The following is a 27,773-nucleotide window of genomic DNA, read 5'->3' on the forward strand; positions in this document are numbered from 1 at the left end:
GCACATCCATGTCTTTATTGATGAAGTGGTTATTATTATAGAGCAGTTTGGTAGCAAACATGCAATCTGAATGTAGCGCCCTTAAATACAAAGTGGATTAGGTTGTATAAATAATATGTGCACTGTATGGCATGGAAAATAGATACTGTGTATATTTATATGTATAAAACATGCTTCTTGGTTAAAGGAGAGCACTTGGTACACACACACACACGCTCATACACACATACCCAGTGACTCTCCAGGTGCTGTATAAGACTGAGACACACACACACACACACACACACACACACACACACACACACACACACACACACACACACACACACACACACACACACACACACACACACACACACACACACACACACACACACACACACACACACACACACACACACACACACACACACACACACACACACACACACACACACACACAACGATGTGCCCAAACTCAGAGTTTGGTTACTTTTAATACAAAAATATCAGAACAAACACTTTTAGAAAAAACTTGAAACATAACGGTGCTGCAGTCTTTAGATTGATGGATCCTGATTGGTTGCATACTTTTCTGCAGAAACAGCTTCTTGGTACCAGAACGGACCAGAACTACACGTATGAAGAGGTGGAGGCATGTAGGTGACAGCACTTAGTGCGTGTGTGTGTGTGTGTGTGTGTGAGTGTGTGAGTGTGTGAGTGTGTGTGTGAGGCCCGAAAAGGCAAATACATGCAGTCACGCAGTGTGTGTGTGTTTGGTGATGAAGAGGGGCTTCAGTCAAGTATATTTGGATACAAGTCATACAATGCCTGTGTGTCGATGTACATTCAAACAACAAAGGAGCCGAGCTGGGATCACATCAGCACGGAGGCTGCACCTCTCCTGTTCAGTAAACATGAAACCTCAGGACCAACAGTGCAGGAGAGGGGTGGGGAGAGGACAGAAAGGGGAGGAGCTGGGCCTTGAGGCCGCTCAGAGGAGGGATGTGTTCACTAATCAGTAACAATCACAACAAACTCATGGGTCTGCGAGTAAAGATGAGGCAGCGGGCCGGAGTCCTGGAGGAACCAGAGGCTCCTGGAGGAACCAGAGACTCCTGGAGGAGCCGGGCCCCACGCTCCTGCCTCGCCCTCAGCTCACGGCTCATTGACTTTAGTACCTTATCTGAGGCGGACACACACACACACCTGAAAGCATCATAATGGTATAGATGGTTGAATCATGATATTAAAGGTGTTGGATGTGGATCCTGTCCTATCTTCTGAGTGTAGTGTTCCCCGTTAACCCTTCATATCCATCAGTAAACACAAAGAAAGTCTGGTTTCTTTTTATTTGGCCACAAGAATCCAAAGGTAGCGAGGAAGAGTTCAGAGTGTTCTTGTCGGGTCCTTGGGTCGACAGTGTGTCCTGCTGAGGTAAGTGTATCTATCGGCCCCAGGTGAGGCTTAGAAGAGCTCTCTGCTGCCCTCTGGGGGTCTGAACCAGCTACTGCAGCCCCCCACAGACATAAGTGCTCCGGCGAAACGCCTGCCAGAGGGAGGCTTCCTTTAGTCGGGTTACAATCCATCTGGCTTGTTGAGTTTGAGTTTGTAGTGACAGCGGTGAGGAGAAGCACTTCAACAAACGGAAATCAGACTCAGACAGAAGGGGGGGGGGGGGTTTGGGGGGGGGGGAACGAAGTCAGGATCAGTGTGGCCTTCTGCTAATGGAGCTCTTGTATCAGTCTTTGATTTTAGGAGGAAATGCAGCCTCCTCTTCCTCTTCCTCCTCCCCACCACCTTCAGCACCGCCGCCACCTTGAAGCCGCACCACACGGCCGAGCGAGGTTAACTAGAGGGAGGGGAGAGAAAGAACAGAGGTCAGATGATGAAGCCTGGATCATGTCTTCACCTCAGACCGGCTGTGTGTGTGTGTGTGTGTGTCAGCTTGATAAGACAGGAAGCAGCCACTACATCTACTTCCTGTGCTTGTACTTGGCACCCGGCCGGTTGTGTCGGTGAACACAGCAGTGACAGACGGACCAATCACAGCCGAGGGAGCACAACAGTAACCTTCATGAACCTGAACCTGTTATATTTCACAGATAGAATCCAGCAGGGAGAGACTTTCAAAGCTCTCTGATGGTTTCACAGTGATGGAGAAGTCCTGCCTCGGCCCTGAAGACCCTGATCCACACGCTCGGTTCCACCCTGCAGTGACGTGACCTCGGCTGGAGGTTCTCAATCTGTGCGGTACTGAACAGAAGTCGTTCAAGGCAACTGGACTCTCCGATCCCTCACTGTGGCCTTAAGTGGCATTTAACCTGAGAGACAGAGAGCCGATCGTTCCACGGGTCAGCTGGCAGCCGTGTGAGAGCCCTCAGGGTCGTCCATCACATAAATGGAGGGGGACACTTTGGGATATGAACACACACACACCAGGGCAGAGAGTGTGAGTGTGAGTGTGAGTGATGGACGACTCTGAGAGCAGAAACTCCGCTTTGCTGCCTCAGAACAGATGAGGACAGAAAAAGAGAGAGAGAGAGAGACGGTCCAGCTGCCCTGAAGGACCTCTGCTACACATGAACCCACCGTGACCCCACCGTGACCTCACCACCAGAACACAGGTCTGCAAGCAAACATACAGGAGTTCAGATCATTCACTTGTTTGAGTAAAAGGAAGCTGGAGTTTCATCATTTGAGCTTGGATCCCATGCTGGATGTCGCTTCATCAGGAAGCCGTCTGACCTGCGAGGGCTGAAGTCAGAGGGTTTAAGGTCACAACAGGCAAACGTTTAGGAGAACCATCAGAGGAATACGAGAGCCGGGACCTGTGGGCTCACAGGTTTACATCCTAATGGACCCAGACAGGGATCTGATCCGTTTAGCCCCCAGGATGACCCCAGCCTCATTCTCTCTCATCAACATTCAGATCTGCACAGGAGGTTTGTCTGCTTCGTCCCTCTGCCTATCAGCAGCATCACTCCAAGACTTCTGGACAGATTTTTATTAACCTTGGTGGGCCGCTTGGACCCGATCCAGACAGGAGCTCATAAAGAGAAGACACACACACACACACACACACACACACACACACACACACACACACACACACACACACACACACACACACACACACACACACACACACACACACACACACACACACACACACACACACACACACACACACACACACAGGCCTGGAGTCGATGCCATTAGGCTGAAATTGAGGCGTGGCCTGCTAACATTAGGGGTTAATTGTCCCTAAATCTCACATGTAGAATGTCTGGGCCAAGTCGGGGTCGGGGTCTCGTCATTCGCTGTTAAACTTAATCTGAAATACAAAAATCCCCTGCAAATAGTTTGTGAATGAGTCTGAATGGAGGCCACTGCACACACTGCACACTGCACACAGTGTTCACTGCACACAGTGTTCACTGCACACTGCACACAGTGTTACCAGTCAGAAATGGATGGATGAACAGTCGTCATCAATATCATCCAGAGCCCAGAGCCAGTCCTGAAGGCCACAGTCCTGTAATCTGAGAGGGAAGAGTGACTTTGAGTGACAGACAGACGGACGTGTGTGTGAGTGAGTGAGGAGCTGCTCAGCCTGTGTGGGGTCAAGATGACACTCAGGGTCGTGACCTTTCTGTTTCTAATCTCTTTGAGCTGCATTGGTTAAATGAAAGGTGCTACAGAGGTCAAGGTCAGGTCAGCGTCTGAGCTCAGAGCTGATGACTGAGGAGCAGAGGGATGTGACACAAACATCACATGACTTCTCCCGATCATATTTAGATTGGTGTGTGTGTGTGTGTGTGTGTGTGTGTGTGTGTGTGTGTGTGTGTGTGATAGTGGCTGACATTAGCATTCAGATTACAGGGTCAACGTTTAGCTCAGGAATATTCACAGCAGATGATCGCTGGATTAATTTCACTCTTTAGTTTTTCTCCCATCCTGACATCATCTCATGAATATTCATGAAGTTCATTTCCTGCAGGACTTTAAAGGCTTGAATTCTGTGATCTAACTCCATTATCTGTGAGTGCATCTCTACTCTTTACTGAGGGTTGGAATGGGAACGGCGAAAGCTGATGAAGGACCTTAGGTCATTATCTTTGGGGTTTTCATGGGTCTCATATTTCAATCTTTATGTCTCCATTAGATAGATTGAACGCTTTAATGGCTCCTTAAACGAGCCCCAGTCTGATGGCACCTGTGTGTGTGTCTGTGTGTGTCCGTCTCACCTGCTCTTGCTGGTGGGAAGCTGTCGACTGGGCCTCCTCATGGACTGGCTGGCCTGGACCTTCATGGAGGCGCGCGGCGAGGAGCGGGCGAACAGCTCGGGGGCCGGAGGCTTCTTGGGGATCTTCTTCACCAGCCGGCTCACCCACTTCTGCTGCTCCTCCTGGGACACGGCCAGCAGCAGCATGTTCTTGGCCGTGGAGACGTCGTAGTTCACTGGAGGCGGAGGAAAAACGGGTTAGGGTTTGTTGTGGTCAGTGTGTTTACATGAGCAGAGATATGAGACCAGCAGTGACTTCAGATGTGAAAGAGACACTCGGCCGTTTGCATCTGAAAGAGGTCCCTGACATCGTTTGTTTGTCCCTCGGTGTCGCCTTGCAGGTCTGTTGCCCTCACGGTGACCTAGTTAACATGTAAGCGACCCGTCGGAGGAAGGTTTCCACGGTTACCTCTGCAGGGAGCGATGATCTCCTCCTTCTTGTCCATGTGGTCCTTGTGGCACTTGATGTGGCAGCGGCGGCACTCCAGCGCGGGCGGCGGCTTGAACATGTTCCACAGCGGCTTGGTGCAGGCCTCACAGTTGGTGGGGAAGTGGTAGAGCGTGGGGATGAACTCGTGGCCCTTGTGGCAGATGTAGCTGGACTTCTCTCCCAGTGGCAGCGGCTCCACCGGGAACTCGGGCTCCTTCTTGCACTCGCCCTCGTTGGCGTAAAGGATCTGGGGAGGAAGCGGGAGAATTTTGATTTCTAATATTTATGTGGAAAAGAATGGAATGAGAACTTGAAAGGACTTGCAGAGGAACGACTCGGACCTGGAATATCCTGGGAATCTCCTTGGAGTCGGCCCGGTACACGTCTGTCTGGGTCACGGGCCTCACGTGGAAGAGTTTGCTACAAGAGGAGAGTGAGACTTGTTATGTGCCACACACACACACACTCACACACACTCCTGTAACTCTAACCCTAACATGAGCAGCGTGTTTCCAGGCGTTCCACTCACTCTATATCCAGCACCATGTTGGGAATGGACTGCTCTTTGTCCTGCTCGCTGTTGTAGAACAGGATCTTCTTGCTGCTCACAACCACGTACTACAATAGTAACAACAACAGCAGAGGAAGAGAGGGTGAGCAACGCCGCGGGAGACGCCAGGAGAACGAAAACAAGGCCGATACATTCTCTCTTTACCCTCTTCTGCCATCCAAACTTCTTGGTGTTGTTTCTGACGGGAAGAGAGAGCCATCCCTCCAACCTCGTTTCTGAGAGAGAGAGAGAGAGAGAGAGAGAGAGGGAGAGAGAGAGAGAGACAGAGGGAGAGAGAGAGGAGGAGAGGCAGAGAGAGAGACATCGGGAGAGACAGAGAGAGAGAGAGAGAGAGAGGGAGGGAGAGGGAGAGAGAGAGAGAGAGAGAGAGAGAGAGTGACAGAGGGAGAGAGAGAAGGGGCGAGAGAGAAGGAGAGGCAGAGAGAGAGACAGAGAGAGAGAGAGAGAGAGGGAGAGAGATTACAAGAGAGTTGTTACATTTTCGTAGATGAGGTGATGATGATGATGAGCGATGACATCATCATCACCTCAGGTCAGTGTGTATTTGAGGCAGTAACTAAACGCCTCCTCGACCTTCAGCCTTCCTGTCTGGTTGAACAGATATTCAGTTCCAGTAAATCTCTCCTTTTCGCCACATGAATTATTTGCGTGTTTTATGTTTCCATCCATTTTTCTACTGGCATCTTCAGATCATGCAGAACTCGGTCACCGGCCTTCATCCCACACCGAGCGGCTCTTTACCCGTGTACTGGTCGTCCGTGTCAAAGTCTGGCCCGCTGCAGACGCTGGCCGAGTCCATGGACTGCACGTTGATGGACTGCAGCAGGTTCCTCAGCTGCTCGATGTCGCTGTCCCGGCTGTCCAGCGCCATCTGCAGCTCCGTGCGCATCTGACTCTCATCCAGTAATTGCTGCAGAGAGAAAAGCATCAGCAGACAGGAGACAGAAGATCAATCCAAAGCTGATTTAAAGTTAGATTTGTCCCTGCAGACTGATCAGAGAGGAAAGAAGATCAAACCCACTGACCGCCTGGATCTCATTGATCTCCCTCTGGTACTTGATGATGGTGCTGTTGAGCTTCTCCTTCTCTGACCTCAGCTCCAGCTGCAGCTTCCTGTTCTCTTTCTCCTTCCGCCGCATGTCTGTGTCGTTACCACGCCGACTTCCTCCGCCGCGCACTTCTTTCCTGTTCATGATCTCTGCCAGCTTATTGACGGCCTTGAAGACACAAACAACCACAGTCAAGTTCCTATCTGAGCTGCGTTTCCTCCCGAGGAACCCCGCCCAGATGTGGGGTAGAAACAGAGATGTTGCTGAGATGTTTAGTCTACCTGTGTCTTCAGCGTCCTCTCCGACTGCAGCTGCTTCTCAAACGCCTGCTTCATCCGGCCGATCTGCTGCTCCCAGTTCATCGACAGCTCAGTCTCTGAAAACGCAACAAACAAAACAAGAACATGAGAAACACACGTCCCTCCATGAGAAACACACGTCCCTCCATGAGAAACACACGTCCCTCCTGGTGGTCACATGAAGTCTGAGTGTGTGAGATCATCCTACCTTCCATCGCCTCCTTCAGCTTGTTGTTCAGCTCCTCCTTCTCATTGGCCAGGTTGGCGACGTCGTTGGTCAGCGTGCGATTGGCTTCCTCCAGCTGCACGAGACGAGAAAGACCGTGAGCTCGGAACTGGCAAGCGTTAAAAGCAGAAGGTCAAAGCGACTCACTGAGTTGATGGTGATGTCCTTCTCTGACAGCTCCTGCCGGTGGCGAGCCATCATCTCCTTCAGCTCCAGCTCCTTCATGATCTTCTCCTTCTCCAGGTCCGAGTACTGCTCCTCTGCGATGGAGCGAGCCAGCTGCTCAGAGTCGGCCTTGGTCAGCGTGATCTCCAGCTGGGCCGCCAAGGAGTCCCTGAGGACGCAGAGGGAGAGACGGCCCGTTTGACATCTGATACTCAACGTGTACGGAGACACAGATCCTGAGGTTGAGTGTGATGAAGGTGCTCCTCACCTCTCCTCCTGCTGCTCCTGCAGAGACTGCTGCAGGTCTTTGGAGAGCTTGTTCCTCTCCTCACACTCCTCCTTCAGCTCCCGGACCTGCGTCTTATACAGTGTCTGAGAACACAGCAGACACACGCTCACTCACACACCAGAACAAACCTACACAGCGCCGGGAAATACAAACTGTGCTGCCATGATGAAGAGGAACTTGGAAGTGGGCAGGAAATATTGACTCACAGAGAAATATTGCTCAGCCTCTAACTGGTCTTGTAGTTCCTTCATTTGTCCGTCTGTGTCTTGTCTTTCTCTGTGGGCCAAAATCAAAAGTCACCACAACTCACAAACCCTGACACTGAGCAGAGAAAGAGGCAGATCTCCACGTTTCACAGCTTTGATGCGCGAGCAGAGAGAGAGAGAGAGAGAGAGTAAACAAAGCAAACCAACTTGCGCAGCTCCTGGTTCTGTTTCTCTATGCTGCGTTTGATGTCCAGCAGGTGATTGTTCTCCTGTTTCAGCTGCTTCTCTGACGTCCTCATGGCGTTCAGCTGCTGGTTCTGAACCTTCAGGTCATTCTGAGTCAGGTTACGCTTTTGGATCTCCTGCTCGTTCTTAAGGGTCAAGTTCTTCACCTGGAATGAGGGAAGATGGTATGACAGATGTGCAGTAGATTCATCCACACACACCCACAAACACACACACCCACACACACACACACACACACACACCTCCTCGTTGAGGCGGTCGTTGTGTCTCCGCAACTCGTCCAGTTTCTGCAGGGCCTGCTTGTAGTCACAGTCCATCATGCAGCTGTGCTTCTCCAGCTCCAGGATTCGGTTCTCCAGCTGCAGTTTGGCCGCTCGCTCCTCTGCCAGCTTCTGCTCCACCTCTGGGTGAGCGGCGAGGACGAGAGAGAGGGGTAGAAAGAGAGAGAGTAAATAACATTTTCCCCGCTCCGCTCATCTTTGTCTCCAACACACACACACACACACACACACACACACACACACTTACCTTTGGTGGACTCTGACTTGGGCCCCTTGATGGACTCCCTGATCCGGCTCTTGTCTGCCAGCAGGGCCCTGGTGGCCTTGTGGGAGGCCTCCTCCTGCTCCAGGCTCTGCTGCAGCACCTTCATCTTATAGGTCAGATCGATCTCCTTGTTGCTCTTCTCCTGCACAGAGACAAAGGGCAGATCTGAGCTGATGAACTGAGAGGATGTGAGAGTGGAGGAGCCAGAGGAGGTTTCATGAGTGGACAACCTGCTGACCTTTACTTGACAAGGACAGAATGATGACGGACGTTAGTGAACTCACCACAGAGCTGCAGGGAAGACAAACAAACCCAAATACAAACAAGGAATCAGTCACAACCTCTAACATCACTTCCATCTTACCTTCTCCAGATCTGCCAGCTTCTCCTGCAGCTGCCTCTTCTCCATCTCACCTTTGGACAGAGCCTGCCTCTGCTGACGCACCTCCTCCTCCAGGCCGGAGATACGACCTGCCAACCACGACCCAGAGAGGTTTGAGAGAGAGGAGGAGGAGGAGGAACGTGAAGGAGGACAGGAAGAAGACATTAAAGAAGACGTTCACACACCCCAACAAAAACCCACACACAGCCACGTTAAATCAGACCCAGACGTTACATCGGACCAAGGGTTTGATGCGACCGCTCCATCAGATAGAAGGTCGAGTTATTTACAGAGGTGCATGATGGGAAATCTAGTGCAACCGGCGCCTACAGCCTCAGCAGAGGTTAGAGGAGGAGCCACAGTATTTCCTCTTCTCTCTCCTAAATCAGATTCATTCCCCGTTGCGTCTTGTGTGTATTTACAACTCAGATGGATTTGGTATCTCTTGTTTACATTCTGGCTCACGTCCTGTGTGAGTTTGTAAAGCAGTTTAACACAAACACGCTCTGATAAAAGCTCTAAATGAATACACACAGGCGTTCCATACATGACACACTGCACTGCTGAGCTGCTGAGTGAATCTGTCAGCACCAAGGAAGAGGACATCAGAGCCTGTGTGTGCTCAGCCCACCTGACAGGTCGCTGATGGTCTCCGAGCCCTGGCTCTGCTCCCGCCGCTCCGTCTCCAGCGCTGCCTGCAGGCTGATGCATTCCTTCTCCAGGCTCAGCTTGCTGCGCTCCAGCAGGCAGGATTTGTCCTGCAGCTCGCGCACGTTGGCCTCCAGCTGCTGCAGCTGTTTGCTGTTCTCCGTCTGGGCTTTGCGGAGCCTGGTGGCCGCCTCAGCCTCGGCCCGCAGCAGCGTGTTGGCTTCTTCCAGCTGACGGAGGGAAAAACATTCTATGAACCTGAACAGGCTTGGATTGAGTTTGTTCACATACATTTTAGGTGAACGAGCCTTCGGGCCACTAAACTGATAAAAGATCAAAAACAATCTTTCATATTGTGAAACCTGGAGCAGCAGAGTTCTGGATCGATCGATCGATTTATTGATTGATTGATTAGTAGAGCAGAACAGAAGCTGACTGACCTGCTTCTGCAAGTGGATGTTCTTCTCGTTGGAAATGTGTGAGTTCTGATTTCTCCTCTTCATGTCATCCAGCTGGTCTCTGAGGCCGTTGACTGAGGAACAGAGAGAGAGGAAATACTTTAGGATTCATTTTGGCTTTTTAAAATTGGACTCTAACCAATGTTAACTGCACCACAGTTCTTGTACTTTGTGTATTTAAACTCCTTATAATCTTGATAAAACACAAAACAAATATTAAAACAGGATTCCGGCAACATCAGTTTGTAATAAATGACATCATGCACATTATATAATGTGCAGATTACACAACATGAGTGTGTGAACTGAAATGTGCCCCTTAATCACTTTGATAGTTTGGACATAGGTCTTGTCCAGTAGATGGCAGTATTGCCCACAGTATTCCAGTGAAGCATCCTCACACTTCTGTCTTCATTAAGAGAGAGAACATCAAAGCAAGTTCCTAACAAACAACACAATGTCCTTTTCTTCTAACTTCTAACTACACTGTATTAAAATGTGACCTCATCCAGGACGTATTTATGATGAATCAGGTTTACTGGCATTCTTTGAGTAAGACATTTCTTAAGTTATTGTGAAAGGATGATTAACTCCTTGTGTAACCTTGGTTGATGTCATCTGCTCCTCTAAACACGCTCATACCATCGGCCTCTCTCAAACTCCCGTTCAGTGAAGAACACGAATGTTCCTACGTGTCTGATCTCAGTTTGAGAACCTTTGAGTGGGTCTTGATGACACAGCATCTCAAAGTGACGGCAGCCGTCTAACCTTCATTTTCCAGGCAGCGCTTCCTGTCGGCCTCGCTCTCGGCCTTGCGGTGGCTCTCCAGGCTCTTGTGCTGCAGCAGCGCCTTCTCTCGCTCAAGCTGCCGCAGATTTGACTCCAGGTTCTTCCTGCCGCTCACCTAAGATCAATCATTAATACTCAGGTCAGCGTGTTCCTGTGGCCACAGATTTATGATGACATAAAACTTTTCTGTACAGAGGTTCCTTATACAAATCTAAATCTGGAGTTGTTAGAATTCAGCAAGTGTGACTGGCCTTCAACCAAGACAGCATCAAGTGTGGATAAAGACAAATCATTATACTGACTTAAGTGCAATTAGAGGGAGAGGCTGTGAAAACGGTGAAGTAAGTCTGGGTGGAACACAAACGATCCCTGTGGGGAAACTGGGTCACTGCACCAGCAGATATGAGAAGTAGAGACACCAAGGAAGAGAACAAAAGAAGGAAGTGATCTCAAAGTGCACAGCTGTGTGCCATGGACTCGTCCTCTCCTCTCACCTCCTCCTCCAGCTCTTTGGAGATTTTGTCCAGACGAGCAGCAGCAGCTCTGCAGAGAGAAAGCAGAAAGTTGAGATCTTTCCCTGTGCCGACTCATCACCTGGTCCCAGACCCTCAGCGCCCCGGTGATCCTGCAGCTCCCGTACCTGTACTTGTGCTCCAGCTCATCTTTCACCTGCTTCTCGTTGTTCAGCTGCACCTCCACCTGGTGAAGCTTCTTCTGCAGCGCCACCGACTGGGAACAGTAAAGCATTAACCAGTGATTGACTGAAGTTTAAATTGTAAAACTGTAGCCTTAACCTCCATTCTGTGTGCGAAGCGTAACTACGTCTAAATCTACAGCTGACACTTCTATGAACTCCTGAAGCCTCAAAGCAGAGTGAACATCTTTTATTGTGAGCAAAGTATTCTTGCTAAACCGAACACATCTTTCTCTCCGATGGTTTCCAGAGCGTCTGGGCCTCACATGTGGCCGTTGCTTGCGTGCAGCTGAGCTCACAGCTGTGCAGTGACAGTGCATTCATGCAAATACAGCCGCTGACCCTCCTCTTCCTCCACGGTTGAAGTGGACGCCGATGAGGCTTCATTCCTTTGCTCAGGACTCAGGACTCATTAATACTTTCCCTAGATTAGCCTTTAGCAGCTTAAGTCTATCTGTGCAGCTGAGGACACAGAAATCCCACCAAAGCACAAATAAATCACAGGATCAGAGAAGAAAAGAAGAAAAGCCACCATGAGCCTCAGAGTGTTATTAAGCTGGAACCAAGACAAAGGCAACAGGCGGCTCGGCTCACATCAGGTCCCCTCCTTACTGACACCTGACTGCAGAGGCTCAACCTGCACAGGATGGAAACACACCTGTCACACTCTGTGGTTAAGGGGCGTAAATACCCACCTCTCCCTTTGAGTTCTCCTGGGCCACTGAGGAGTTGTTGGAAGAGCTTAATAACCTGGAAGAAGAGAAGGAGGTCATCAAAGGGAAGGGAAATCCAGAGACAAGAACAAATCCAAGAGAGGAGAGGAGAGGAGATGAGAGATGAGGAGAGGAGATGAGAGAAAGGAGGACATACTGGTCTTCTTTGAAGTAGGTGAAGCCGACGAAGGGTAACTGGTTTCCCACATAGGCCTTGGGCGTGGGGAAAGTTTCCACGTCGCCTTTGTCGTCCTCGATCTCGTCGAAGTTGCTGGTGTCGATGTCGCTGCTCAGCTCCGGGACGACGGGGGCGACGGCTGAGCGACAGAGAGAAGAGTGAGACGCAGCTTCATCCTGGACTCTGGTGTGTGTGTGTGTGTGTGTGTGTGTGTGTGTGTGTGTGTGTGTGTGTGTGTGTGTGTGTGTGTGTGTGTGTGTGTGTGTGTGTGTGTGTGTGTGTTATTGGGAGATACACACTCTCTCTGATGGTGTCGAAGGTCCACTGGTCATTCTTGAAGAAAGGGTGGCGCTTGATTTCCTCCACGCCGCTCCTGCCCAAACGCACCTCCCTCCAAACACAGACAGCCAATCAGACACTGGAGCACTGGGACCCCTCAATGCATAGATCCTATATGTGTTTACTGTCGAGCTGCTGCTATTCTCTCAGATGAGCTTTGAATAAATGTAATTTTTTCCTTGTGCATTCCAGATAATATCACTCAAACTCTTGTGTTGTTTTTTCCTGCACTAAACTAAACCAAGACAACATTGGCTGCAGGACTGAAAACGCTCCTGGGTTCTGTCCGTCTCCATGGATACGGGCAGGTGTGCGGGGTCAAAGCGGAGGCCTCCTGGCAGCTCCTCCTACCTGTCAGTCAGGAAAGCACAGATGATGTTCTTGGCGTCTCTGGAGATCTCCACGTCATCGGGGAAGTTGAGGGAGTTCTTGTGGTCCATGATCTTACTGTAGGTCCCCACCAGAGAGTCGGCGTAGAACGGCGTGTCGCCTGACAGAGACCACAGCGGTCAGGTGAGCCGAGCGGAGGATCGGGGTCAGTGAGGTACAAACAACAACAACAACAACAACATGGACTGACCGACAAACATCTCGAAGATGAAGACTCCCACGGACCACCAGTCACACTCCCTCCCATAATAACCGTCGCCTCCCTGGGACTTCAGCACCTCAGGAGAGATGTAGTCTGGAGTTCCTACTGCTGTGTCACAGTGCACCATCCCCGTCTGCACACACACAGAGCGAGAGAGGAGAGAGAGAGAGAGAGAGAGAAAGACACACACACACACACACACACACACAAACACACACACACAGAGGGGAGATGAGGAAAACACACACACAGAGAGAGAGAGGAAATAAGAGGAAGACACACACACACACACACACGTAAACAGAGGCTTCAGATATTCAGACATTCTGTGGTCAAACTCGTTGTCCTTTACAGTTTTCTCTTTATTCGTTAAACATTAGCAAACACCAGAGTTTCTCCTGTACGTCAGCAGGAAGTGAAGCGTGGCCGACACGTCTGAGCAGAACTGCAGCCTCAGATCTCAAAGGTGCGACTGAATACTAACCGAGAGCAGCCGCTAACTAATGCTGCTCCTTACTGTGAGTATTCCAGCTCCAGTGCCTCCAGATGAGGCGGAGATGTTGGGACACGTTGTGTAATCAGAGGTTTACGTGTGTGAAGTGTGCTTACGCTGAGGGAGCAACGTCCAATTTCTGCCGATTTCAATCACGTTATGGTGTTTACATGATGTGTGAGGATTGATTGCCTTAATGGCTGTATGATCAGAGTGTGAACACGCATGTAAACACACTGACATGTTTACAGCAGCAGCAGCAGAGTGAGAGCAACCAGAGGAGAGTTAGAGTGTTAGCTGCTGATCTGAGCTCTGCTTTATCTACTCTGTGCTAATTGAATACAAAACAAGGGTTGCATGATGCACTGCTTGTTGCCATAGCGATGTGATTTTGTTGGTCTCATACTCAGTAACACAGACGATTAACAGATGCGTGTCTGCTTCGTGTTGAGTGTCTTTGGACTCTGCTTGACCACAGCAGCACTTGTACTTGTATGGACTTTGGCCTTGGAGGAAGAGGAACCAAGGGAACCGACACAGGAAGCAGCTTTAGAGCATCCTCCTCCTCCTCCTCCTCCTCCTCCTCCTCCTGGCTCACAGTAAACCACATGCAGCACTCTGACGTGATAAACAAACACACTCACCGTGTCCATCTTCATGCAAGTGCCGAAGTCGGCCAGCTTGAGGTGTCCGTGTCGGTCCAGCAGCATGTTGTCCGGCTTGACGTCTCTGTGGATGAAGCCCATGGAGTGAATGGCGTCCAGGGCCATCACCACCTCCGCCGTGTAGAACTTGGCCCACTTCTCAGGGACGTCGTAGGTGCCGGTGAGGTTGACCAGGTCGCCTCCTGGCATGTACTCCATCACCATGTAGAGGAAGTGCTCGTCTTGGAAGGCACAGCACAACTGTGCGACACGAGGGACGACAAGCTCCCGTTAAATAACCGCGCTCAGCTTCTTCTATTGGATTCTGGTGAAACGGACCAGTAAAGTAGCCAGCGGCACTAGGACCCAGAGGCGTCTCACCTGAACCACCCAGGGGCTGTTAGAGAAGGCCATGATGTCTCTCTCCTCCCAGAAGAAGGCCGAGTCAGAGCGCTTGATCATCTCAAACTTGCTGAGCAGCTTCATGGCGTAGACCTTCTGAGAGGCTTTGTGCCTCACCTGCTCACACACACACACACACACACACACACACACACACACACACACACACACACACACACACACACACACACACACACACACACACACACACACACACACACACACACACACACACACACAGAGTTTAACAACATTTAGAGCCTTCAGAGACCCAGTAAGGTAAGGAGGTCACTTTCTAGGTGATGACAAAACTCACAAGTTGAACTTCGCCGAACGCCCCTCGACCGATGACCTTGACTCTGTCAAAGTCATCAGACTTCATCTGGAGGTCCCTGGAGTGTCTCATGACTTTCTCATCTGAAGTCAAACAACACAAACAAACACATCAACATTCAAATCAGAAGATAAACGTTTAGCTAAGTGAAGGAATATGAACACAAAAGGAAACGTGACTTACATCTGTTTAAGAAGGTTTCAATGTTTTTGTTTTTGCGTAGCGCGGGGTAGTCCAGGTCTAAGACCAGGGCGTTCATGGAGTCCTGCAACGACAGAGACAAACAATCCATCATCCAGACTGACCGACAGGAAACAGAGAAGACCGACCACGGCTCCGCCTCCTGCTGCGGTGTTCAGACGTGAACACGAAGAGAACACACTGTGCCTGTTGGTCACTCCTCCATCAGGCACATGTGCTGCTGTGACACCCCAGGATTCACTCTGGGAACCAGGATCGGGACTCTCCTGCTCCAGATTCTGTCCGTTTTCTGCTTTATCTGCTCCGGCTTCATCCATATTTATTTGGATCGACTCGGCCCAAACTTCACAGCTGAGGCGTCGATCGTTCAGATTTAATTCCACATTCTCACACCGACTCAGAATCTAACTCGCCCCTTTGCATGACGTCATCAGAGACAATGATGTTTGTATCATCTGAGGAAATACGAACAGGATGTAGAGACATGAACGTTCATCTGAGAGTGAAACTAGGGCCGAGAAGCTCTGATGTCATTCTCTTTAATAGAATTAGATTTATTTTCCACGTCAAAGCATCGTATGACTTTATTTCAAGCTTTTCCCTATTATTTATTATGAGAAACATGTTCAGAAAAAGTATCAATAATAAATAGAATCTCCAATAAAGTCAAATCATAATGAGATTCAGATCTAAACTCTGACTGATGGACCTGAATGAGGCTGAATCAGATTACAGACGGATGATCACCGTGACGACTGTGAGCAAACGTATTCAGATGACCTCTGAGCTCATCCACAGTCTGAGCTTTGAGCAGCAGCTCCACGTTCAGACTGAGAGCTGAGGGTTTACTCGCTGTGCCGTCTTTCGCCGTCACACAGAACAGAAACACGACCACACGGCGACTCCGTCTGCCAACGACGTGTTCCACTAAACAGTAAAGGTGCGCGCACACACACACACACACACACACACACACACACACACACACACACACACACACACACACACACACACACACACACACACACACACACACACACACACACACACACACACACACACACACACACACACACACACACACACACACACACACACACACACACACACACACGTGTTAGTAAAGCCTGTGGAATGTCTTCTTAGCTTGCACAGTCACAGTCTCTGGCTTTAAAACTATGTGACCTCTCTCCACTTCACAAAATATGACTGGAATCAGGAGGTCTAATGAGATGAGACTGTGTGTGTGTGTGTGTGTGTGTGTGTGTGTGTGTGTGTGGGGGGGGGACTCTGATCGTCTTTGTGACCTGATGGAAACAAAGCAGCTGAGAGGAAGAGGAAGAGGAGCTGAAGCTGAGCAGGCCAGAGGGAATCAGCCTCTGATCTGCAGGGAGGCTCTTGTTGTTGTCACTTTAGACTGATCACTTATTAACAAAAGGTCAACTCACTGTTACCCAGCTGGAGTGTGAAGGGTTAAAGCGTGTGTCCAATCAAAACTCTGTTACTGTGATGAAGATGAAGACCAGATCACATCTGATGACTCATCAGCTCAGAGATGATGTCATCACTTTCCTGGTTCTGGTCTTTAAACTCTGTCATGAGTTTACACTTCACATTGTTAAAATAGTATTCAACTGAATATCAACTGACTATAAAACGACCTTTAACCTCTGCAAGCTCCTACATATAACTGATCACACAGAATGAGGAAGGCTTCAGTGTAATGTTGGTCAGCTCTGCATTCCTGCACTGCACCAACACACACCAACACACACTCTGTGAGCTGCTGTCTCACTCTCGTCTCCGTCTGCCTTTGCTCCATTCCTCCTTCCTCTTCTCTTCCTTCTTGCCCTTTCCTGCCGCTGGCTTGCCCTCCATCTTATCTGCCTCTCCTCCTGCTCTCCATCTCTCTGCTCCAGTCGGGCTGCAGCGAGCGAGCCAGAGAGAGAGAGAGCGAGCGAGAGAGAGAGAGAGAGAGAGAGAGAGCGGCTCCGTTTCATCATCCAAACTTCACTTCCCCATTAAAGGACTGACCTCACACAAAACTACTATTTAAGGGAAAAAATACACACACAGTGGAAGTGGAAGGGGGTTGTTGAGTACATGAGTATATGTACACACTCACACACACACACACGCATGAGGATCTCCCTTTCGAGAGCAGCGATACAGGAAGCGATCCACCCCACCCCCAGGGCCGCAGATAATCTCACTGTGTCATGAAGCGAGTCCCCGAGTGCAAAGTCATTTCCTCTGCTACTACAGCTCTGCGTCGCTCTGCAGGCCGGAGGAACGCACAGCCCTCAAACGCATCACTGAGGACACACAACCTGTACAGAGAGAGTGTATAACCTTAGACACAAAGCCCGGCCCTGACTCACAACTTCCTGTGACCTTTTATGAAATTTATTCCTCTGCTGACAGCTCTAAACACGGCGTGAAGACAACGACGATGATGATGATGATGACTATCACGCCTCCAGCTTGTGCTCTTCACTCTGACGCAGCAGATTTGGAGGCTGAGGATCGTTCACATCTGAGGAAGGACGGAATAGAAAAAATGTCTCTCCAATCCTCCCACGCTTGTCTAAAGGACGCTATCAAAGCTCGATGATGTGGCGTGTTGACCTCTGACCTCAGGTGAGCCGTGTGTTCAGGCACACACACGGCACACAGACTGATTAGATTAGATCAGAGAGCAAACGGAGATGAAGAGTATGAGATCCAGCATTTATCTGTGTTTCTGTACATAGAGGATCTGTGGGTGGAAACTGGCAAGAGCCCAACCCCCGACAGAGGAAGAGGAAGAAGAAGAGGAGGAAGAAGAAGAAGAAGAAGAGTGAGCCGGCGCCGCAGACATCAAAGAGTGGGAGATAATAGAGACGACTAAAGTGGCGGGTTGACATTTTGCACAACGGGACCTGACAGACAGACACAGAGCGACACAGAGCGACACACAGAGCGACACACAGAGCGACACACGCTTCCCTCTGTATTCATGTACGGCAGCCTTATTCAGGATGAGTCAGGAGTGTGGAGGAAGGCGCCATAAATAAATAAATAAATAAATAACAGTTGCCTTGGTGACAGGAGAGATGCGGCGGCACGTTGGGTGTAACGGCAGAGGAGATTATAGAGCAAACCCATCTTCTGAAGCTCTCTGGGTGATTCGGACGAAGACGAGGAGGCTGAGGAGAAGAGCTGCCGACTCAAATCCCAAAGCTGTGCTGAGGCGCTGGATGGCAGCGAGCGGGAGGCAGCCAGAGTGCATGCTGGGTAAGCGAGCAGGGGATCAGAGCTGGAAAACATTCAGACACTTCTTTCCACCAGATGAGAGAAGAAGAAGAAAATAAAGAAAGGCGTGTTTTAGAGAGAGAACACAGCGTTTCCCTCTCAGATGAGACATTTAACTACAATCCAGACTCTGAAGGAGCCGGGTCTCTATGGGGCGTTCAGGGCCCGGACGACCCCTGAGGCTGCTGAGAGCTCCGGCCTGCAGACGCTCCAGTCTGCCTCCATTACCAAGAGAATGCCCACAAGCCCCTGGAGGCCATGTCAAGCTGCTATTTATACAGGAAACAAAGTGATGAAGAGTGACACCGCCATAAGAGCTGAAGCTTTAATGCACGTGATGCTGCTGCTGAGCTGAAGAGTCCTGTTTAAGACCAATCAATCTTCATAATAACAAAAGCGTGCGCTGGCTTCTTCCAACACAGATTGTTGTAAAAGTCGCCGCGGTGACAGATCTGTACGATTCCCGTTACTACAACAGACCGAACGTCTTCAACAACAACACGGCGTGCCTCGGCTTATCGCTCAGACTTCTTTTGTATCTATTAGATAGCACTCCCACAGTTTATCTCCGCCGTACTGTAATCCAGCCAGCGTGTTGTGCTCGGTTGCCTGGCAACTCCTGCAAAATACAAAGAGAGTCGAAAACCCCAGTGGAAGCAGCGGGCCGGAGTTTAATACGCGGCCGCAGCAGACGCCTCCGTTCTCTGCCTTTTTATTTACCCGACCTGCTGTTGACGTTAGCGGGCCGTCACTCTGCTTCCACTCTTCATCACTCTATAAAAAGCCACGTGGCTCCAGCAGGCAGGAATGTGACGACGCTAACCTGGAGCAGGAGAAACACACACACATACACTCGGACGCAGCTATAGAGGGAAACGCTCCACGCCACGACTCTTTCTCTCCCCTTTTCACCCCCAAACCAGCCGACCTCCCCCCCGATCTGCAGGCATGTGGAACAGAAAACAAGCAGCAGCGCCCTGAGCTTTAAAAGGATCGAGCACTAAGTCAATGTTTTGATCAAATTCCAGCCGTTTAAAAATAGTCAAGAGGATAAACGGTGGGTCGGGCAGAGTGAGGGGACCGTGCCAGGCAGGGAGGCGGGCGGGCGGGCAAGCAGGCGGGAAGGCAGGCAGGCAAGGAGGCAGATGCTGCTGCTGCTGATGATGATGATGATGAGGATGATGATGATGTACTTCAGGACTTAAACACACCCTGTTTAAATTCTGGTTTAGAGAGAAGTTACCAAGTGAGGAAGACCCAGAAGAAAAGGCCTGACTGACAGCAGAGGAGCGTGACCTGTGGTCATGTGACCTGTGACCTGGGGCTCCATGGAGCAGGGCTTCTCATGTACAGGATCGTTCCAATCAGCAGATTCATTCACTTCATTCTATAAAGATCAGATCTTGATTCAGATCCATCAAGACTCTTCTGCCCTTAACCAGACCCTGAAGGATCCAGGGCTTTGTTTGGCTCCACAGAGCTTCAAGAGGGAAGAAGATGAAGATTTAATGAAGATGATTGAATAAAGCATGTCTTTGGTGTGAAGAGGAATCAATGCTGGGTGTCTATCACACTGCTGTTTGATCGAGTGTGTGTGTGTGTGTGTGTGTGTGTGTGTGTGTGTGTGTGTGTGTGTGTGTGTGTGTGTGTGTGTGTGTGTGTGTGTGTGTGTGTGTGTGTGTGTGTGTGTGTGTGTGCCTGTGCGTGTGTGCCTGTGCGTGTGCGTGTGTGTGTGGGAGGCTGTGTTTGGCCAGCAGGTTGTGGTGGAATGATCTCGCGAGGCCAGATGGATTCAGCGTTCTGCGTGGGAGCTTCCCGTTCTCCGCTCGGCTCGCTCACGCCCTCCTTTCACACTGAAAACACTCTCAGGTGAGGGCGAGGGACACACACACACACACACGCGCACACACACACACACACAGAGTTTCTAACGCCTTTACCCATGGTGCATTGCTCTCCAGCGTGCTCTTCCACTCTCTGGGTCTTTAGTCTAGACGGGCAGATCCTGCAGCTTAGGAGGCATCTCAGGGTGCACATACGTGTTCTAGCACATGAGAAGCTCATTGGGCTGTGATGACATCATCCCCTCGACCCTCTGCAGCTCTGCTCCAGATCCAGACCTCACGGAGGAGGAGGAGGAGGAGGAGACTCAGTCAAGTTTATCTAAGCTTTTATTATAAACCCAGATGGGAAATGAGGTTGCAGCGTAACACGGCCATGAACAGATAGACAGACAGACAGACAGACAGACAGAGAGACATTCTGACATACGCCTTCCTCCAGACACGCAACTCCCATTCACCTGACTCCTGCCTGATGTTTAGCATTCCTCCCCTCATCCCTGTGCGGCGCCACACGCTGGGCCTGACGCAGGCGGGTCATCAAGGTGCTGTGAGGTACGTGTGTGTGTGTGTGTGTGTGTGTGTGTGTGTGTGTGTGTGTGTGTGTGTGTGCGTGTGCGTGTGTGCGTGCGTGCATGCGTGTGTGTAAGAGACTGAGAACTTTGCTTACTTTGAAATTAATGAATTGTGCAGCAGACAGGGGAATCCTCTTCCCCAGCGTTACTAAGCGACACTCTCCCTGATTTCAACCACAGGAGGACACTGGGATCGGTATCTTTGGCAATTTGGATTATTTTAGAGATATTTGCTGTTAACCTGCCAGCAATCTGCTTCATAGACCCTCAACACTCCTCTGACATCCTCCAGTCATGACCTGGTGCTCCTCTTCTTCTCACTCATCATTCTGCATCTTGGCGGTGAGTAGCTGGACTTTAAAAACCAGGAGAAACTTGATTACATTCTATGAGACAGGTTGAGTTTATATTGTGGCGTGCAAAACTTCCAATCTTGGCACTGCTGATGAAGAATGACTGGGTTTGGCGCCGCCTACGTGCTGGATCAACCAGACTCACACATGTGCCAAATTAAATATCTACTAAATGTTCCAACTTACGGAAAAAACACAAAGTCAGTGACCTAGTTTAGTCTTCAACCTCCCTTGCATAATAGCATATTGCGCAACAGCATAAAAACGATAAAGAATCAGGAATAATCTGTCACGGCAAATACAAACTGTAGAGCCGAGACACTGAAGCTGCAGAGGAAGGAGACTGGAGATCAAGCACTCAGGACTGAAGAGCTGAAATCTGATGGAAACGGAAACACAACGCTGTGTGATGAAGGATGAAGGGCGTCCAGATGCCTTCATATTCAGGTGTAAGCTGGTAACCTGCAGCTCGGTTTAAACAGCTGTATGATGCACAGCAGCACACAGACGGACGTGCAGACAGACGTGCAGACAGACGTGCAGACAGACGTGCAGACAGACGTGCAGACAGTGGAAAGAAGCAGTTTGTCCCCCAAGTCAAACTTTCCAAACCAACAGCACAGAAGAATAAAAGGGTGAAGCAACGCGAGGAGATCTGTCAACACAAATCAGACAAATCTATTATTAACTAACTAACTGCAAATAGAATAAAACTCACAGAGCGGGCCGGTTAGGAACAGAAGGTTCTGATCGACCTGTCAGAGGCAATAAAGAATAGGTTTAACAACAAACCCACAAGAAATAACAATCTAAGAAGTCCAAACAGTCAAACATCTTAAACACGTCACACACACACACACACACACACACACACACACACACACACACACACACACACACACACACACACACACACACACACACACACACACACACACACACACACACACACACACACACACACACACACACACACACACACACACACACACGGGGAAGCCCAGACATGGACAACCCAGGCCCAGTGTCCTGGTTCTGACCAATGAAAGCTACGTGACCCCGGTGACGCGTGACAGTTTAACACGGTTGAGCGACGAAGATGCAGAGTCTTCTTCACTGGAATGGAGCAGAGACCAAGCAAAAGGCAGAGGACTCCGTCTGCCTCACAGAGGAGGAGGAGGAGGAGGAGGTGTGGACCAGCACAGACTGGCTTGTTTTGCAAAAAAAAAAAAAATTGGCTGGGGCCACCGTCCCCAGTGCCTTATAAGGCAGCGTTTCTACCCAGCGAGCACGCCGCTGCTGCTGCTGCTCCTGCTGCTGCTGCTGCTGCTGCTGCTCGCCTCAGAGCAACTCCAATACACTCCCCACATGAACCCAACATTCAGGGTAACGACACAGAGAGAGGGGCGATCCCACCTCCTCCCTGAACACATGCAGGGGAGGAATGCCCTGTGGGGGGGAGGAGGGGAGGGAGGAGGGGGCATAAGAGCAGAACGGAACAGAACCAAGGAGTTAGAGGAGAGAGGAGAGATGCTGTATGAAAGGAAGAATGATAAACATGACGTGGGAGGTGAATGTACAAATAGGGTGAAAGAGGAGAATTAGTAAAGGATGAAGAGGAAGAGTGAGATGGAACAGAGTGATGATGATGATGATGATGATGATGATGATGATGATGTGACAGATGGCTGCGCTTTAGTGCACCAGGGAGAGAGTCGACCCGAACAAAGACGCCGCTACAGAACCGGGTATCGGGCCGTGCCGTTTCTGCAAAGATGCCCAGAACCGGAGCTGCAACTCAGCTGAAATACCTGCGGCGTGTTAAACGTGCCAACGGGAGGGAGAGACAGAGAGAGGGGGGGGGAGAGAGAGAGAGAGAGAGACAGAGAGAGGGAGAGAGAGGGAGATAAGGCTCCACACTAAAGGGGAGACTTTGAGCTCCATATATAGCTGCCAACTATTTACTCAGTGAGGTCATTTCCTCCAGGACTTATGTGACTGTAATCAAGTGTCCATACTTTCTGATCTAAAGTGCCCTTTCCTCCCCTATCACTCTCTGTACACTCCAGCTGCCAGCTCACTCCCCTTCACTCACATACACACATTCAGACCTCTGCAGTTTGCACAAGGCGAAGTTGGAGCTGATAGTCCAGCTGATAGTCCAGTTGACCTGTCCAAAGGTCACACAGGCAGTGGAGGGGACGACTCACAGGGGCAGAAGGAAGCCACTTTGTGTTCAGCTGCGTCTCTATGAAGGGAAAACTCAAACTAGTGTCGAATCAATCCTGATCCAGCATCTAGACCTGGACATGGACCTAGACCTAGACCTGGACCTGGACCTGGACTCCACTGACTCCCGTACTTTGTGAAACGTTCCCGCAGGACTCCGAACCGTCTCAGAGTTTGGGTTCAGTGAACTCAATGCTGCTGGTTCAGGGGTCAGAGGTCAGTGTTGTCGGTTCAGTCGCATCCAAACATGAGCTGCATCACTGCATCACTGCATCACTGCATCACTGCATCCCCACACTGGAGCCTGCCTGCAGCGTGTTACTGATCTCTATCCCCACAGTGTGATTGTGTTGTTAATTAGATTCATCCTGCAGCACTAAACTGAAGCGGTTCAATACAGAGAGATGACATCAGACCAGACTCAGATACTCAGTCGGCACGGTAACAGGCGCATTGTATGGATTCTTGTCTGTGCTTTTATTAAAGTAAACTGTACACATGATGGAAGGAATAATGGTTTCATCCTTAAGAGATTCAGACTGTCTGCTGCAGAGTGTTGAGGCTGGTGAGGCGTTCAGGGACCTCACTCAGACGACTCAGGACAGCAACGACTAATGTTTGCGATTATGGCGCTTTTACAACCGACTCAATTACCTTAATCTGTTTTGACGGGCAGGTGAACTCCAGCACGCACGCACGCACACACACACACACACACACGCACACACACACGCACACGCACACACACACACACACACCTAAAATCTCACATTCACACCGAGGCATAACAAAGTCATATTTCCCTGATTGCTTGATCTGAAGGGTTTCTGAGGGCAAACAGGAGGCGGAGATTAGAGAGGAGAGACGTAACCACACGAGAGTGAAAACCCACAGCAGGTGAAGTCACGTGTTGTGTTGTGTTGTGTTGCTGATGCAGCGTGATGCAGCACAATATGGTCCAAATGAAAGATAAGACAGAGAAGATAAAGCTCTCTCACAGGGAGGTCACTCAGTCCAGAGGAGTGACGCAGCAGATTCCTCTCCTTTAGCCCAGAAATGCATCAAACTTTGTGACCTGAAGGATATCATCGCTGCCCTGGAACCGCTCCTCTAACAATGAAACGCAGCTTCACTTCCACTCTGCCTCTCCTGAAACGTTGCTGTTGCCACGGCACAATGGCAGGCAGGAGGTTTGTGATTCATTCTGCACTGAACTCTGCCTGTGAAACGTTATCAGTATTACTATTATTACGGCACTGGAAGCTTTGCATGATTTTACGCCGCCGGCACAGAGGGAAGCATTGCAACTCTCTGTGTGTGTGCGTGTGTGCGTGTGTTCTTTAGAATTCCACTCCGAGCAGCAAAACGTCTCGATCCCAGCGACAGCACCGAGGTTGCTAAAAATGGACGCCTGCAGCTTGTTCTCTCCTACGCATGCTTCCCGCTTCACTGTTGTCTAGAACACTCAACACCTCCGGCTCTCTCACTGCTTGTGTGCAGGACGTAAACACCAGCGGGGTCTTCTGCTTCAAGGGTTCCAAAGAGAAGGAGAGCGGAGAAGTACAGTGGCGTGGCGGCGTGCGTACGGGGGGGGGGGGGCTGGATGGGGCCCATCAAAGGGGTGAGGTGATACTTTTTAAGACAGATGCATCTGTGTGTTTGCTCCGTGTCAGTTCCAGTTAGGGGGCCCACAAATCCAAGCAGCATGCGAGGAGCAGATGTCATTCTACACATTTTTGCACGCTGGCAGCTGAATGCAGGTTTGAGGCATCAGATCAAAACCTAACTTCCATTAGATACCAAGCAACAGCTCAGATCAGTGAGATCCTATAAAGACGAGTCCAGGAGGAGTTTGATGGGACCTCCTCTCCTCTCCTCTCCACTTTACTGTTCCTGCCCAGGGAATGGAAAAAGTTTTCCATAGAATTCTGCCTGACAGCTTTAAAGCAAATCCACACTCATCAGAAGGGGAGAGACCCCATGTGCTCCTGCACTGGGAACATACCAGGGAAGCTGTGCTACCATTGGTCAGCGGCTGTCACGTGACACCAGAGCGTCATACTTCTCTCTGGGTTTGGCTGTGCAGTCGTACTCTTAACCCTAAAGATGTGCAACAAGGAGGATTCATACAATTCTGTAATCTGACTTTACTAAAGACTTCCCGCCTTGTTGTCTGATCATGGAGGGGTGGGGTGTGTGTGTGTGGGGGGTGGGGGGTGTTTGCATTCAGCCCAGTTCAGAGTAAAAAAGTTCTGATGCAATCCTGATGTCATTTGTCTAAACTACACAGCTTTAACTTCTCCACTGTTTGTCCAAAGACCAAGAACAACAAGCAGCCTGTGGCCCTACAGGAGTGTTGTGTTTGTGTGTGTGTGTGTGTGTGTGTGTGTGTGTGTGTGTGTGTGTGTGTGTGTGTTTGTGTGTGTGTGTGTGTGTGTGTGTGTGTGTGAGCCTGCAGCAGCACAGCTAAACGTCTGATTGTGATGTTGTTTTAGCTCCGTGCAGCCCAGACGTCCAGTAAGAACGCTGCTCCATCATCTCACGCTTAGAGGAAGTGACCGACATGAGAGAGACACAGAGAACGATTCAACACACGACGACTTAAAGCTGAGCACTGAAACATCCAGGAAACCAGGGATGGAAACGCGCCGGAGCTCATTTCCCCCGGCAAACGCTTTTCAGAGGAATCTACACACACACACACGGACACACACCCTGAACACAAACAGGAGTCACACTCTGCATTGACGCAACACCTGAAAAATGGGTCAGAACATTGAATTCAAACGTGATCCAAGTACGTGACTAACACACAAACAATGGAGCCTGATGACCTCTGACACGGGAGTTGTCCATTAAATGATAAAGTTAATAACCGGCTGTCAATCATATCTAGTTGCTGATGATTCTAACTGGATTTGAAGTTGAATAAAAAGGTTTCTAGACGACATTCAGGAAGTAAACAACAGAATTAAGGGCCCGTTTGATATTGGATAAGTATGTGTGTGTGTGTGTGTCTGTAGTTTTAGTCTCCCTCACCTCTCATCCTCACTCCCCTCCCTCCTCCCCCAAACTGCGCATGCGCCGCTGACTCACAACTCCTAAACAGGCTACATGTGCTTTTGTTCGGGCCTGTTTTGTTTTTGTTGGTTCGTTTGCATTACTGTGGCACGGTGGTGATGCAAATCGTGCGTCACGGTCCGTTTGATTAAATGATGGAAATGACACAGCGGCCATCGGCACAACCCGCAGACAGACGCAAAAAGGTTCAAAACAAGCAAAATTTGATAGAAACAGCGAAGAATAAAGCATAATAACGGAACACATGAGCAAACCTGTGTGTGTGTGTGAGTAAGTGTGTGTCATAAACAGCATGGCGTCATCATTAATAATCTATGAGGATCCCACCGGACTTACCAGCAAACTTTCCAGGTTGATGGCACACCGCGGGTCCCGGATCATGTCCTCCAGCTTCTTCAGCCGGGATTCCATCCTCCTCTCGGCGCCCTGCGACATGTTGGTCTGCGGCTCGGACAAAGTGGAGGAAAGCGGTGAAGGTTGTTGTTGTTGTTGTTGTTTCCTCACAGTGTCGGGAGTTTACATGTGAACCCTTTTGTTCGTGGCTAATGGCCGTGGGCCTAGCTGGACTGGCAGCCCACCCAGAGCGCCTCCAACAGGAACACAACGGTGCACAATGAAGAAGAAGAAGGAGAAGAAGAAGAAGAAGTAGAAGAAGAATATTCCCAAAAAGCAAAAACAACTTCCACGGTTTCCCAAACTTGCTAGCTGTCTGCCGGGGCTCGGAGGCTAATGGAGGTCCGTGTTTCTCTCCGGTTCTTCGCCTCCCGCTCAGTCAAAGAAGCATTTTTCCAACATGCCGATAAAGTTTGAATTAGCGGAGAGCAGCGGCGGCAGCGGGGCGTTTTCCTCGCCCCTCTCCTCCCCTTCCCTTCCCTTCCCTCCGCTTGGAAACGGCGTCGGTTTCGGTTTTCAGAGGGAATTCCGCCTCGCTTCGCCCCATTCAGCGGCGCCCGGAGCTCGTCGGTGAAGTTGTGTCCCCTCAGCGGCTCCGCGGCTCCTCCGGGCGGCGCACAGCGTCTGTTCTCCCGCGCAGAGTGTCTAAGAAGTGCGCACTCTCTTCCTGCACCGCTGCTCGCATCGTCGCATTCGTCCGCCTCGTCTGCTTCTATTCTCCAGGCGCAGTTTGTCAGAATAAGTTGTTAAATCCGAGCAGAAAACTCCTCCAGCCTCCAAATTCCTCCCCGCACACTCACATCTACACACCGACACACTGAGTAAGTGTGTGTGAGTCAGTCTCTC

General features: G+C 50.1%; 1 protein-coding gene across 2 annotated transcripts; it reads right to left on the bottom strand.

Annotated features, from left to right (window-relative positions):
• Positions 1-27,757, bottom strand: rock2a (rho-associated, coiled-coil containing protein kinase 2a). Of its 2 annotated transcripts, none has more exons than XM_076169187.1 (32): positions 26,871-27,757; positions 15,144-15,225; positions 14,943-15,043; positions 14,606-14,743; positions 14,225-14,485; positions 13,076-13,220; positions 12,847-12,985; positions 12,456-12,547; positions 12,136-12,295; positions 11,961-12,015; positions 11,212-11,300; positions 11,066-11,114; positions 10,551-10,686; positions 9,765-9,856; positions 9,308-9,554; positions 8,659-8,765; positions 8,277-8,436; positions 7,991-8,151; positions 7,710-7,894; positions 7,503-7,572; positions 7,276-7,379; positions 6,990-7,176; positions 6,825-6,918; positions 6,599-6,693; positions 6,294-6,485; positions 6,010-6,178; positions 5,413-5,483; positions 5,227-5,315; positions 5,039-5,117; positions 4,677-4,944; positions 4,230-4,443; positions 1-1,831 (listed from the first exon to the last, which is right to left on the bottom strand). In XM_076169187.1, exons 1-32 carry the CDS (start codon positions 26,967-26,969, stop codon positions 1,828-1,830), a joined length of 4,134 nt encoding a protein of 1,377 aa, XP_076025302.1. In that variant the 5' UTR covers positions 26,970-27,757; the 3' UTR covers positions 1-1,827. The 2 variants fall into 2 exon arrangements, with proteins under 2 accessions (XP_076025302.1, XP_076025301.1); XM_076169186.1 differs by having other exon boundaries at positions 1-2,736.
• Positions 27,758-27,773: the final 16 nt, after the last annotated feature.

This window comes from Genypterus blacodes, unplaced genomic scaffold (assembly GCF_046128005.1).
Source record: "Genypterus blacodes isolate CSIRO-AG114 ecotype Tasmania unplaced genomic scaffold, CSIRO-AGI_Gbla_v1 ptg000193l_1, whole genome shotgun sequence".
In the NCBI taxonomy this organism is placed as follows: Eukaryota; Metazoa; Chordata; class Actinopteri; order Ophidiiformes; family Ophidiidae; genus Genypterus; species Genypterus blacodes.